At 39.6% G+C, this 14,901-nt stretch overlaps 1 protein-coding gene across 1 annotated transcript; it reads right to left on the reverse strand.

The window, feature by feature from the left end:
* Positions 1-2,095: 2,095 nt before the first annotated feature.
* Positions 2,096-4,528, reverse strand: LOC124863904. Its single transcript, XM_047358459.1, has 2 exons — positions 4,390-4,528; positions 2,096-3,953 (listed from the first exon to the last, which is right to left on the reverse strand). The coding sequence occupies exon 2, from the start codon at positions 3,949-3,951 to the stop codon at positions 2,440-2,442; it is 1,512 nt and encodes a 503-aa protein (XP_047214415.1). The 5' UTR covers positions 3,952-3,953; positions 4,390-4,528; the 3' UTR covers positions 2,096-2,439.
* Between the last annotated feature and the right edge of the window lie 10,373 nt (positions 4,529-14,901).

The following is a 14,901-nucleotide window of genomic DNA, read 5'->3' on the forward strand; positions in this document are numbered from 1 at the left end:
AGGAAAAGATTCTAACGGGTTTGAACCAAACTTTATTTAAAGCTCTGAATAAAAAACGCCTTTATTTCTCTCAATTTTAAAACATCATGTTAAAAACAGGAAGTTAAATCATGTTTTTGTTTCTCTGTTTAACTCAGTCTGACTCAGAATAAACTGATTTTTATATCTGGTTAAATATTTGCAACAAACTGAGCAGAACATGAATGTATAATTTATTCAGAGCAACCAGAGGTCAGATAAACACTGAGGTCACACGGAGATCATCTGACCCAGAGAAGCTGCAGAACAGGTTTACATGCAAACACATGTGATGAAGGGATATATAAAAAATATTCCCACACCCTTTCAGAATAAAGGTTCCTGTAAATCAGCTGGTTTATTGTAACTGGGATACTCTTTTCTTCTCCTCTGCTATTTTGAATATTTATCTCTTTTGATGAGCTACAAGTCTTTGAGGCCTGAAGGTCTCCGTGCCATCACCCTAATCTTTATCTCTCTCCACAGCTCCATATCCTATTGCAACTGTGGCTGGGCCGCTCCAAAAACGTAAGATGTTACTTTAGGTCTACGTCTGACGGGGGCATGAATACTTCTGAGTTAAAAACTACAATGATCCAAAATGAGCCACAAGCCTGTAATCAGTTTATCTTTAGAAGTTATTAAAACGTGGAGATGATGGAGTTTTGTTGTAAAATGGGAGTTTTACTCTCTTTCCTCCCTGTGCACCACCGGGTCCGTTTCTCTCCAGTTCCGAGACCCAACCAGTAAAACCAGTAAAGTATTTACCTTGTGAAATAATGAGAAATGGTTAATTATAAAATCAAGATTTAATGCCAAAATGATCAGTGTACAGAGTATTCAACTGAACAGATACTGAGTGACATTCACCTTCGGTACCGGGCCCCCATCAGTCCATCTTAGGGATGAACCGAGAGGAACAAAGAATGGAGCGTGAGTCCTGCTTTTATCTACGCCTGTTCTTAACCTTCCTAAAGGTCATCCTCTTGTATCAGTTTATCTTTGACTATGTGTTGCATCTTATGTGAAATCAACTGTTATGTTGTGTCAGCTGTAGCAGTCAGCGGTGCTGCAGATAAGAAACAAGGGCAGATATATTTAATTAAGGCAGCAAAGAGATGATTAGAAAAAGCCACAGAATCAAACATCCAGAACAGTTCTCTTACAGAGCTTCCCTTCATTATTCTGCACCTTTTAGTCCACAGATTCATTCCAGCCATGTGAAAGTTAGGACACCCCATGAATTATTACAGCAGTCTGAGGTTCAGAAACAGACATTATATATATTTATGGCATGCGACCACATATAGAGGCTATAGTCCTCGAAGCGGCCATCCTGGGTTCGAGTCCCGGACCTGGCGACCTTTGTCAAATGTCTCCCCCCTCTCTTTGCCCCTCCTTCCTGTCTGCCTACTATACAAATAAAGGACTCTAGTGCCGAAAAAATATCTTTAAAAAAATACGGTCATTCAGACTGAATGAGAGGTAGACACAGCTCCAACATCAGCCCAGAACCGCAGGATAACCAAAGCAATGAGTCAGAACGGAGAACCAAACAGACCACTGAACCGGTTCCAGTAAAAACAGAAAAATGATTGCATGGTATGCAAGGTTTTATTAAGGATCCTCGTCACAGATTAGACAGAAGCTCTGAGCAGGAAACGCATTTGGTTGGTTAAATGAAACATGATCACAGGAGGTTCTGAGTAAATGTAGGGGATATTATGTTGTACTTCAGGATCAAGGTATTCTTCTACAGGGGCTTCTCCTGCTTCTAAAGCACGAGCACTGTCGTGTATTTTATGAATGTGAGCATGAATGGCTGAATACATGTCCATCATTTTTATTCCATCCATTTCTTTAGCACAGTTTTCTAACTTAGCTTTAACTTGATCACAGGTCACTGTTTCATCAAAAAACTCCCTGAAGGTATGTATTACCTGAACTGGTTCTTATGGTTTCCTTCAGCTTGTTTAGCTCCAGCCACACTGTTCACCCTCAGAATAAATCCTGGAAGTCTGACTGATTCTGCTGGTAGGCGGCCTTATTTAGACATGCAATGAATCAATAATCAACATCATGATGCAAAGGATTTTAATTTTAGGTGTAATTGTATTATTGTTTTTCTTCAAAGTTTGTACAGAAGCTTCAAGCAGGAAAAACATTTAAATGGAAAATGATCACATGGTTTGACAGGAAGTCAGAATCATCAGTACAACCGATCAGGGAAACAGAATATGGGTCTCTACTGTTTAGTCTTACAGTTTATTAACTAATGCACACATTTGAGGGAAGTGGAAAAACACAACTAGCATGATTCATAAAATAAGTTGGAACATATGTTGGAATAAAGTCAGATTCAGTTTAAAGAGCTTCATTGGCAGAGCTTATTTGAGATGGAAACCAAAGATTGTGGATCTTTCACACTTTGGGCATTCCTACTCTGATGGCATTCGTGAATTCTTTCAGGCTAATTTCACATCTTGAACCCATGTAGTCTTTATTACATTGACACACTGCCTTCTGGACATTTGGTAAAGTAACACATTTGCCTTTTTCTGTTCCGCCACAGTTCACATTTTTACACGGATTATCCTTCTTCAGGTCCTCATCGCTTCGGATCAGAACTCTAAAGTGTCCACCAGTTTGAATATTGTATTTTTTGCAGTCTCCTGTATAAATGTACGGCGGTGTGGACCGACCTGCATCAATAAACTCATCTTGCTCTACTTCAGCGCTATCATGGCTTTTACTGACATATGCATGAACAGCTGTATAATAGTCAGAGAGAGGTTTTCCATTGATCTGTGGGCATTTGTTGAGCGATTCTATAATTTTTTTACAATCAGTAATTTTAGAAAGGCAACTTTGAATTTTGCCCTTTATGACCTGTTCTGCCATGACGTGGTTCCCCTTCATCTGTTTGGCCACAGCAACGCTCACTTCCCCCTTGGTTACCTCTGTAAACCCTGCCAAATAATGCCTGTTGAGGAACTTATTGTAGAATCTTGAATATTTAGAGTGTCTGGTGATGAAGGCAACAACAATCCAGTCGTAGTTGCTGTACGTTTTCTCCAAAAACTTCTTGATATCTTTAGCCAGCTTCTGGCGGTCCTGGTTTTCATCAATCAGGTCGATTACGTCCTTAATTATGTACTTCTCAGGCTTTAAAATGCAGAACCTGTGGATCTCAGACATGACTGATATCACTTCAAAGGTCATCTGAGCTATTTCTTCTGCTTTGTTGACCCCATGGAGACTGTAGTAGAAGAGACTGACGGTGTTGCTCATAATCATAAGCTCTGTTATCAGCTGTCCAAAGTCTTTGACGGCCTTTTCATGACACCTGACGTGGTCTGTGAAAAGCGTCTTAAAGTCGGTGATGAAAGAAGGTTGCTGTGTTGTCAGTAACATGTGCAGCTTATCAGGGGAGAACGCCAGGTTTGAATGAAGTTTTTTGAACAGATTCATATATTGCTCTTTATTCTTTGAAACAGAACAGGGGCTTTTACACTTAGCTGACAGCTCATTTAAATTTTTCCAAGCTAACTTGATATTAGACTCAGCTTCCTGGTACGGACCGCTGGCCCAGGTGTTCCACGTCATTGTTATTAGTTGATTATCAAGCTTTTCGTGTAGCTTTTTGAACTCAGCTTTAACAAGACTAATAATTTTTTCTCCATCTCCTCGTCCTCCTAACAATAGTTTAATAAAAGCACTTAAAAAAGGTCCAGCATCAGGTATGAGTGCAATAAAAGGTTCTACCTTATTTAGTAATGTCTTAGTGTCCTTTCCTATGGCAACAATATTTTTATTTGCTCTCTTCAGCAGTAAATGATGCTCTTTGTGTTTGGAGGCTTGAGGATCACTTTGGCTGGAGATCAGGAAGGAAACCAACATCAGCAGCAACATAACCAGACCAGAGGACGCCATGACTGAGAGAAAATACAGAAACATTCAATTAGACTGTTGAGAACATTAAGAGTTAAACTTGTAACTGATCTACTAGATGTAAAATCTGATCTTCGCATAAGAAAAACATAAAGAATAAATCAACAAATGAAAAAAAAAAAAAGATAAACAGTTGCTGCAGAGAAGACACTGAAGAACATCTGTCCCAGATGTTCCTGTTCTGTCCTTCAGCAGGACGGGAGGCACATTAAATCTAAAACTGCATGAAGCTTGCATTGAAATAATTTTAGTCAGTAAATAATTGATGACCCAATTATCTCCGTTGTGTCTGATAGCATTACAATTATTTTCAAATCAACCTTTTTCTTGACCCATAATTGTTTGCTGGTTCAGTCTGAACACAGAACAATACCTAAAAACTAAGAGCTGAGCTTTTGAAATGAAGAGTTCTAGACCGACCTGTAGAGGAGTTCTGGAGATCTGGTTCAGTTTCTGCGGATCAACGGATATACCAACAACGACTCCAGCTGCAGACTGAAGGAGGTCGCTCACAGGCATGTTCATATAGGGACAATATCTAGGTTCACTCCCCATTCCTAATTTGCTTCTCCATCTTTGGTCTGATGTCAAAAAGGACCTGCTTTGAATAAATTGTGGTCCAATCTACTTACAGAGTGGCAGCACTCAGATAAAGAACCATGTCAATGGCACCAAGATGAAAATCATCTGCCGTATATTTTACTCTTTATTTGTAACAGTTTCGCTTCTTGTATTCCTAAACTTCCCTTTGTTGCTCATTCCCAGGGCCATGACCATAGGGGTACCTGAGGATGGCACCGACTACCCCTGGAATCTAATTGGCCACCCCACCTGACCACAACAGCCAGAGCTGTTGATCAGTTTGTGGCGTCTGACATGCCGGGTAAAAGCGGATGGTGCTGCAGCTAAACATTCGTCTTGCTCTTAAGAGTTTAATAGCAATCAGGGCTCTTGCTGACGCTGAATAAAAAATTGGAGCCGATTACGCAGGACAATTTATAGCAAGCAGGTGGGCCTAACCCAGACCGTAACCGGTCTGTACCAGGAAGCTTTTCTGCGCTGCGCAATGCGACACGTGAAGAGATGAACCCACTAGTGATAGCCATAAAGGGGGAAGCCTATACAGAATAAAACAGAGCAGCTCGTGTATGCCCCTTTTCCACTGGCTCCATTTAGACTTCACTCCATTTGGTCTCGCCCTACTTCACAGAACCTGCTGTTTCCATTGACTCACTAATGGTTTAAAGCCCCGCCTGAGCCGTCAGTGTAGTGCCCTGTGCTGCTGTTAACGTTACTGTGTGAATTGTCACTTTAAAGGAATGTGTTTGAAACAATAAAATTAATAATACAATAATAAAAATAAATCGAAAATAAAAACATTAACAAATAAAAATAATGTTTACATTATTGTATGTGCAAGAATGTCTTATATATGTTTTTTTATGTGTAAAATTTTCCACTAGGATAATTTTCTGGGCCACAGCCCAGCCAGAACATATAAAATAAGGCTCAGAGGTTCTGATGTGAGGGGGTGTGGCAGGAGAAGCAGAGAGGAGAGACAATGCGGTCTGGATGGTGAAGCCCCAAAGTTTGCCTAAAGAAGTTGCCTGAACAATTTTGGGCTTTATGAGGAAATTTTTGTCTCAGTCATGGCAACAACTAATCGATGTCTTTTGGCTGCAGTGAAGTTAGTTTTAGGTTGGATATTGGATATTTGTGCTCCACGGATTCAGCCTCCTGTTTGGAGGTTGACATTTAATGATGGTGGTTTGCTTACCGTCATTGCACGCTGTTTCATGGTGGTATTGTTTTGTGTGTTTTGGAGGAAATGTTTGTATGTCTGAACGGCTGATTTTATGTGTGATCAGCTGGTTTAGGATGTTATTAAATACAGCGCCCCCTACTTGCATGTAATTCAGAAAGTGGACCTTTCTTTCAGCCTTCAGGCATGGTTTATGATTTGTAAATAGTAAAATTATATTTGAGTTTGACCAGCTTCGGTCAATGTGGTAATGTTACTGACGTCACTCAGGAGTTTTATTAACTTTTTCCTGCACTACCTCAGTGAAAAACCTTCTCATTTCTCCTGGTCCCATAGTTGGTCAGTGAACAGCAGTCAGTTCAGGTTACATGCTCAGGAGCAGGGACCATAAAACAGTAATGGAAATGCTCACAAATAGGGCTGAGCGAAGTGGAGCCGAGCTAAGTGAAGTCAGTGGAAAAGATATAGATCCCCCCGACTGCCAAGCTATCTCCAACTACACATGCATAGCACTCCATGGTACTCCCAAAACAGTTGTGAGATACTATATCTAGAGCAAAATGTAGGCCTCTGCCAAGGTCTCCTCCCAGTGGGGCATGCCTGGAAGGAAGGTCCATAGGAAAGTTTCAGGATAGTTGACCATAACAATTGACCAAAACCCCAAAAACTGATTTCTTTGAATGTGGATGGACAGTAACTAAATACTGACCTTAGGGAGTCCCTACATCACCGATGCCCCCAGCAACCAAACAATCTTAGATCCCGTTCTGCCTCCTAGACTCTTAGACATTTTAGGTTCTTTACTCTCCCAGACCAAAATAACAAAACTCAAACAAAGGTTCTGTTTAACAGTAACTGTCATGGAATCTAGCCTGATAAAGTACAGAGTCCTGGCATGGGATTCATGTAAGGAATCCCTTGAGTGCAAATGAGCTCTGGATGGTGGTCCTGAGATAACACAGACAGGTGTGGTAGGTCAAGAGGCTGCTCCGAAGTTCAAGGGCCTGGCAAAAGTACTACCCCAGACCACCTCCGGGTTAGTATAGAGGAGTATTGATTAAGAGATGTATAGAGTATGTATGAGGAGTGTGAGTAAATGTCCGGTGTCCATTCTTGTGCATCTTTATGTTGGGTGTGTGGGTGTGGGTGTTTGTTTAAACAAGAGGGTGGGAACGTGTGATTGTGACTGTGTGTGCCTGTTTTTCTGTCAGGTTGGGTCTTGGGCTGCCCCCTCTCCTGGATCGTCTTAGGCCCCCCATCAAATGTGAGGCCTATTTCCTCCCCATCACACTACCTGCTAATGGCTGGAGTCTCTGTCCACCGGTGCATTGGTGGTTCACAGGGACCGGGGTTGAGTGCTGGGGTGTGTGCTGACTCAATCTCGGTAACTGCTTGGCGGGACATGGGCCCCCTGGTCTTCGAGCTTCTGCTGGGGGCTTATGTGCCCTTAGGTTTGAAATTATCCCAAAGCAGTTTCTAATAACATTGTATAGATATATCAAGCGGAGCATTATAGCGTTTGCCATAATGTTCCACTTGTGAAACTAAATCTGTTGGGCTTCTTCTTTGCACTCAGACAACAATTCTGAGTCTCTGCTGGATGGGACACAATAAAATAAAAGAACAGTAGATGAACGGTGATTCGGGCTCTGGCATTATTAAAGAGCAAACTCTGCACACATATGGAATAAATTCACAACCTCCCGCTAAAATATAAGAATTTATTAACAGTCATCATGTTCAGGAGAATGCCAAAGATTTTATTTTTAATAGAATCTATTTTATTTATAAAAAAATCCCCATAAAGTCATTACTGCTGAGAACTAAAGGGTTGAATGGCTCAACAGAGCTATGACTCCTCAGATTATTAAAGCTACTGATGCTGAGCTGGAGTTTTTCATGAAGAACTTCTGCTTCCACCTTCAGGAAGGTTGCAATAACAGCAGAAATATTATCAAATCCTTCCTGTTAGTAAAGGAAGAGAAAAGCCAAATGTTGTATATAATGCTTGTCACTGTTCTCCTGTTCTCGTTACGGCAACAAATAGGTAGCAGCTTTGCTGTGTTTTATGGGTTAAATTGTTTTATGAACTATTATTTAAGTTTCTTAGGATGGCTTCTTACAAAACTTTGACATCAGAGCTCTTTTTTGTCATTTCAGAAAACAAATTTACATTTCAGAAAATCAACCGGAAAGGGAATGTACCAACGCCGAGGCTGACCCGGAAGTCAGCCTCAGGGCTGCATCCTTCGAAGGCCGTATTTGTAGACCGATTACGTTACAGCGCAGCGACGAAGGCTGTCCCAATTCATGAATCATTCCGAGCAAATGCTGCCGACAAATGTGTCCTTATTTTGCCCGATTTGAAGGATGGGTTGTGAGTATCCTTCGCGGCCCATCATTTCCCATCATTCATTGCGGGTCGCAGCGGATTGGTCAAGCAGGGGAAGCCATGGCGGACCATAGCAACAAAAGCTGAGTAAATTGTGGAAAATTACACTTTCTGTGATACAAATTAACTTCTACAATGTTTTTAGTGCGGGAATATAACTATGTAGACGTGAAATATCTGCTTGATTTATCTAGACATCGCTTAATTGTAATTAAGTTATAATTATTTAAATTTTCACATTCCTCGAATTACTGGACGAGGAGGAGGAGTAACAACCATCTTTCAGTCCGATTTATTGATTAGTCCCAGACCAATCAATAGCTACAACTCTTTTGAATATTTAATCCTTAGTTTTCCTCATCCAAATTGCAAAGCACTAAAACCACTTCTGTTTGTTGTTTTGTACCGTCCGCCAGGTCCTTACTCTCAATTTTTAAATCAGTTTTCAGACCTTTTATCTGATTTAGTGTTAAATACAGATAAAGTTATTATAGTGGGGGATTTTAACATTCATGTAGACGCTGAAAGTGATAGCCTAAATATAGCGTTTAATGCTATCTTAGACTCAATTGGCTTTGCTCAAAACATTAACAAACCTACCCACCTTTGTCTTCATTCTCTGGACCTTGTGCTGACATATGGCATTGAGTGTAAAGACATAACAATATTCTCTCATAACCCTGTCCTGTCTGACCATTTCTTAATAACCTTTGAGTTTAATTTAACCGAGTACTCCACACCTGAAAGAAAATTTCATTATAGTAGATCATTATCAGACAATGCTGTAACAACCTTTAAAGAATCTGTTCCACTTTTAATTTCCTCATTATCACTGAAAAGCACAGTGGAGGGCAATAATTCTGTTTCTGCCCCTTCACAAATTGATTCTTTTGTTCATAGTGTTTCTTCATCATTGCGTGATGCATTAGACAATGCAGCCCCCTTGAAAAAGAAGGTAAGCATTCATAGGAGGCTAGCTCCTTGGTTTAATTCAGAGCTGCATACTTTAAAGCACGTTAGAAAATTGGAGAGAAAATGGCGCTCTACACACCTAGAGGATTCCTACTTAATCTGGAAAAATAACCTACTGTTGTATAAAAAGACACTTCACCAAGCTAGAACAGCTTATTTCTCATCATTAATAGAAGAGAACAAGAATAATCGTAGGTTTCTCTTTAGTACAGTTGCTAAACTTACACAGAGTCATAGCTCTGTTGAGCCATCCATTCCCTTAGCTCTTAGCAGCCATGACTTTATGGGATTCTTCTTAAATAAAATTGATTCTATTAAAAAGAAAATCTTTGACATATTCCTGAAGATGATTACTTCATCCTCAGCAAGTGAGACAACATTGGAAATAACTGCAGAACCTGATCTGTGTTTGGACTGTTTTGATCCTGTGGAGCTTCCTGAGTTATCAGAAATATTAGCTTCATCTAAACCTTCAACTTGTATGTTAGACCCAATCCCAACCAAATTATTTAAGGAAGTGTTCCCTCTGATTACCAGCCCCATTTTAGATATGATTAATCTATCTTTAGTAAATGGATCAGAACCACAGGCTTTTAAGTTAGCTGTAATTAAATCTTTATTTCGTGTGATCGAGATGACTTAATAAATTACAGACCTATATCCAATCTTCCATTCTTTTCTAAAATTCTTGAGAAAATAGTTGCTAATCAAATGTGTGAACATTTATACAGCAATGACCTGTTTGAAGAGTTTCAGTCAGGTTTCAGAGCTCATCATAGCACTGAAACAGATCTGCTGAAAGTCACTAATGATATTCTTATGGCCTCAGATAATGGACTTGTGTCTGTTCTGGTTCTGTTAGATCTCAGTGCTGCATTTGATCCAGTCGATCACAAAATTCTCTTAGAAAGGCTGGAATATGCTGTAGGGATCAAGGGAACAGCGCTAGGCTGGTTTAAATCTTATCTGTCTGACAGATTCCAGTTTGTTCATGTAAATGATAAATCATCTTTAAACTCCAGGGTTAATTGTGGAGTACCACAGGGTTCAGTACTTGGGCCAATTCTCTTTACTATATACATGCTTCCAATAGGTCAAATTATTAGGCAGCATAGGATAAATTTTCACTGTTACGCTGATGATACTCAGCTTTACTTATCCATAAATCCTGATGAGCCCAACCAGTTAAATAGACTACAAGAATGTCTTGAAGATATAAAAACTTGGATGACGTAAAATGTTTTGCTTCTAAATTCAGACAAGACAGACGTTGTCGTCTTTGGACCGGAGTCTTTAAAAAAGAAACTGCTTAGTCAATCACTTAACCTGGATGGCATTAAATTGACCTCCAATAATAAAGTAAAAAACCTTGGTGTTATTTTTGACCAGGACATGTCATTTAAATCCTATATTAAACAGGTTTCTAGGATTTCCTTCTTTCATCTCCAGAACATTGCCAAAATTAGAAATATCCTGTCCAGGAGTGACGCTGAAAAACTAGTCCATGCATTTGTTACTTCAAGGCTGGACTATTGTAATTCTTTACTATCAGGATGTCCACAAAATGCAGTTAAAAGCCTTCAGTTGATTCAAAATGCTGCAGCAAGAGTTCTGATGAAAATTAAAAAGAGAGATCATATTTCTCCTATTTTAGCTTCCCTTCATTGGCTCCCTGTTAAATCCAGAATAGAATTTAAAATTCTCCTCCTCACATATAAAGCCCTTAATGATCTAGCTCCATCATACATCAGAGATCTGATTGGTCCATATGTTCCTAACAGAGCATTTTGTTCTCAGACTGCAGGTTTACTGGTGGTTCCTAGAGTCTCTAGAAGTAGAATGGGAGGCAGATCCTTTAGTTATCAGGCTCCTCTCCTGTGGAACCAGCTCCCAGTTTTAGTCCGTGAGGCAGACACCCTGTCTACTTTTAAGGCTAGGCTTAAAACTTTCCTTTTGGATAAAGCTTATAGTTAGAGTGGCTTAGGTTATCAGGGAGGAAGTCTTCCTCCCTCCCTGTTGGTTGGAGTAAGGGGGAGTCAGGTTTAGCCTAAACCGGCTCAGTTATGGTTGAGGTGCAAACACACCCTCCATTTCTGCTACCTGTATGACCCCTTCTCTTTTCCAATGGTTATAATCAGTCTGACAGAGAGAGGTATCCCAATCCTTGTGGTTTTTAGTATAACAATGACCATCAGTGGGACCCTTTGTGGGGTTCCTTGAGACGACATTGTTGTAAATAAGCGCCGTTTAACTAAATAATCTGAACTGAAACTATCTGTGTAGTTATGCTGCTATAGGATTAGGCTGCTGGAGGACATAATGACCACTTTCACCCTCTTCGCTACATTCTCACACTACTCTCCAATTTTGCATTATTTGCTGTTATTTCAGTTTTTAACTTTGTTCTCTCTTTTCTCTTCCTAGAAGCTACACCTGGCCTGGCTCTGTGTCTACCTGTGACACCTTTCTGGAGAGGGGAATCGTCCGAGCTTCTGCTGGCAACAACTTAATGCTCACCTTCTACAGATGATCCACATAGCCCTGTCTTTCAGTGTTTAACCCTTTCTCTCTCCTAGACATGGCTACTGACTGAGCTTCTACTGTAACTAACTCTATGTGCTCTCTTTCAGACTCTAACCTTGAAAACTGGCTCAGAGTTTATCTGTTCTTTCTTTCTAGATGAAACGACTAAAGGAGCTACATCCATTAACATTTACTTTTCCTTCCCATAGAAAGTACTCCTGGATCAGTGCTTCTTTGTTCTCTTTGTGTCTCTGCTCTGTTCCCTCAAACCCCCAGTCGGTCGTGGCAGATGGCCGCTCACACTGAGCCTGGTTCTGGTTCTGCTGGAGGTTTCTTCCTGTTAAAGGGAGTTTTTCCTCTCCACTGTCGCTACATGCATGCTCAGTATGAGGGATTGCTGCAAAGTCAACACCAGTGACTGTCCACTGTCTCTACATGCTCATCCAGGAGGAGTGAATGCTGCAAGTCACTGACTGGATGCAATCTGCTGGGTTTCCTTAGATAGAAAAACTTTTTATCCAATTTGAATAAATAACTGAATCTGACTGAACTGTTCAATTGTTAGGATGAATTGGAATGTTTGAACCCGACTGTTGTGAAGAACCTTGAGACGACATGTGTTGTGAATAGGCGCTATATAAATAAAACTGAATTGAATTGAATTAATTTCAAATGTGCTCCGACGTGTTCGGAGTTTTCCGTTCCCGGCGTAGTAACCGGCTCGCCTCGCCAGTCCTACCGGCGGTGAGGTGAGCTAGACCCGGTAGAGATCTGACCGGACTATCGGCACTAAGCTCCCGCTGGCAGTCATCACAGTGAATGTTTAACACAAGTGATTTCTAACAGTTTATGTTATTATTTTAATTGTTACTGAAAATCGATTTAATATTTCAGGTGATATTAAGGTTAATCAGAATAAATGGACAGTTTTATGTAATCCAACTGTATCACTGGAGAGTGTGATTGAGAATAAATAAGCTTTACAATATGAATTTTTAATGAAGAAATGTTCTATATGTTTTAAAAGTTTATTTATAATTCAGTTAGCATTATAATTTCTGATTCCAGGTAAACCCGACGAGGAATAAACCTCCAAATGTAAATGAATCTCAGTAAAGAAATGAAAAGTTTGAAAGAGCTTGTTTTAGACATTTGCATAGAAATATTTAAATATTTTCTTCAAATTAAGACAAATGTCAAATTAAAAAAGGCTTTATTTTTGCTCTGATATTAAGCAAGATGTTTTTTTTTTTGGTACAAAGGAGCAGACGGGTCAGTTTATGAAGCTCAGGGGTGAGAACTACCACCTTTTTACTGGAGCTAAAAACTCAGCCATCGTGGCTTGGAGGTACAATAACAACATTCTTTACAGTCAGTTTCTGTCCAGTTTTAATAACTTCTATCTTTCTAACTTTCATAAATATCCATCCAGTGATTAACATACTTCTTTTGGTTCAGGACAATTCTGGAGAAGATGGTCCAACAGGTGAAGGTCACCCCTTGCAGGCCAAAACAATGTGGGACAATTTGAAAAGGAAATATAAAGTATGTTCAGAAGTTCTCATGTCACACAAATACAAAATATTTCTAAAAGTCTTGTTGATTTCTCTGTTATAGGAGAAATATGATCTCTCTTTTTAATTTTCATCAGAACTCTGGCTGCAGCATTTTGAATCAGCTGAAGGCTTTTAACTGCATTTTGTGGACATCCTGATAGTAAAGAATTACAATAGTCCAGCCTTGAAGTAACAAATGCATGGACTAGTTTTTCAGCATCACTCCTGGACAGGATATTTCTAATTTTGGCAATGTTCTGGAGATGAAAGAAGGAAACCCTAGAAACCTGTTTAATATGGGATTTAAATGACATGTCCTAGTCAAAGTTAACACCAAGGTTTTTTACTTTATTACCGGAGGTGGATCAAATGCAGCACTGAGATCTAACAGAACCAGAACAGACACAAGTCCATTATCTGAGGCCATAAGAATATCATTAGTGACTTTCAGCAGAGCTGTTTCAGTGCTATGATGAGCTCTGAAACCTGACTGAAACTCTTCAAACAGGTCATTGCTGTATAAATGTTCACACATTTGATTAGCAACTATTTTCTCAAGAATTTTAGATAAAATGGAAGATTGGATATAGGTCTGTAATTTATTAAGTCATCTCGATCAAGCAAAGGTTTCTTAAGTAAAGGTTTAATTACAGCTAACTTAAAAGCCTGTGGTTCTGATCCATTTACTAAAGATAGATGAATCATATCTAAAATGGGGCTGGTAATCAGAGGGAACACTTCCTTAAATAATACAAGTAATAATACATACAAGTTGAAGGTTTAGATGAAGCTAATATTTCTGATAACTCAGGAAGTTTCACAGGATCAGAACAGTCCAAACACAGATCAGGTTCTACAGTTATTTCCAATGTTGTCTCACTTGATGAGGATGAAGTAATCATCTTCAGGAGTATGTCAAAGATTTTATTTTTAATAGAATATTTAATATTATGTAATAATAATAGAATATTTCTGAACTATTTAAGAAAGAAGTACATTTAATACAAATGAGCTCTGGGTCTAACTCTGTATCCAAATTTTCTTTCTTCCTTTTATGGCTTTATGAACATAGGTGGGAGTGGTTCAACCTTTGTACCTGATAGCAGGTTCACCGTCTCCCCATATGTTCTCATTTGAATGAAGCTTTCAGAAAAGGAAAACTTCTGTTAAGTAGGGACTCCTCTCAAAATGAGTTTTTCAAGGACTAAAGACACATGTAGTGACCTAGTGGTTCTTGCATAAGTCGGTAATACCACAAGAGATACAATTGAACAATGCTCTAAAGCAGAGGTGCCTGAATCCAGTGTGGAGAGCTACTATTCTGTAACACTTAGATGCAACGTACCTGAACTCCCTCATCAGTGCTGAAGTTTTATTTGATTCAGGTGTGTTGTAGCATGGATGCAGCTAAATGTTGCAAGATGGCTACAGGACTACTGCCAGTATTAACCTCTTCTGTGCTTCCTTCATTTTTAGCTGCCTCCCATCGTTCTTTGAGGTCCAAGTTTTTCTGTACTTTCCGTCACTGCTTTGTTGCAGGTTCTTTTGAAAACCATCTCACCTGAAAAAAAGCTAAACTGGCTTCAGAAATCGATGGTAAAATGTGTATTTAGGGAAAGTTTGTGTGGGAGCTATTTGGTCTCCATCCACTTAATGTGACATCATCACTTGACTGGGTAATGATCCAGGACCTCAACTTTCAAAATCATTCTGTTTCTGCCTTTTTT

Source organism: Girardinichthys multiradiatus, chromosome Y (genome assembly GCF_021462225.1).
Source record: "Girardinichthys multiradiatus isolate DD_20200921_A chromosome Y, DD_fGirMul_XY1, whole genome shotgun sequence".
Classification (NCBI taxonomy): domain Eukaryota; kingdom Metazoa; phylum Chordata; class Actinopteri; order Cyprinodontiformes; family Goodeidae; genus Girardinichthys; species Girardinichthys multiradiatus.

Bases quoted from the DNA above. Each gene is read 5' to 3' on its own strand.
- LOC124863904 (XM_047358459.1), bottom strand. From the start codon at position 3,951: ATGGCGTCCTCTGGTCTGGTTATGTTGCTGCTGATGTTGGTTTCCTTC.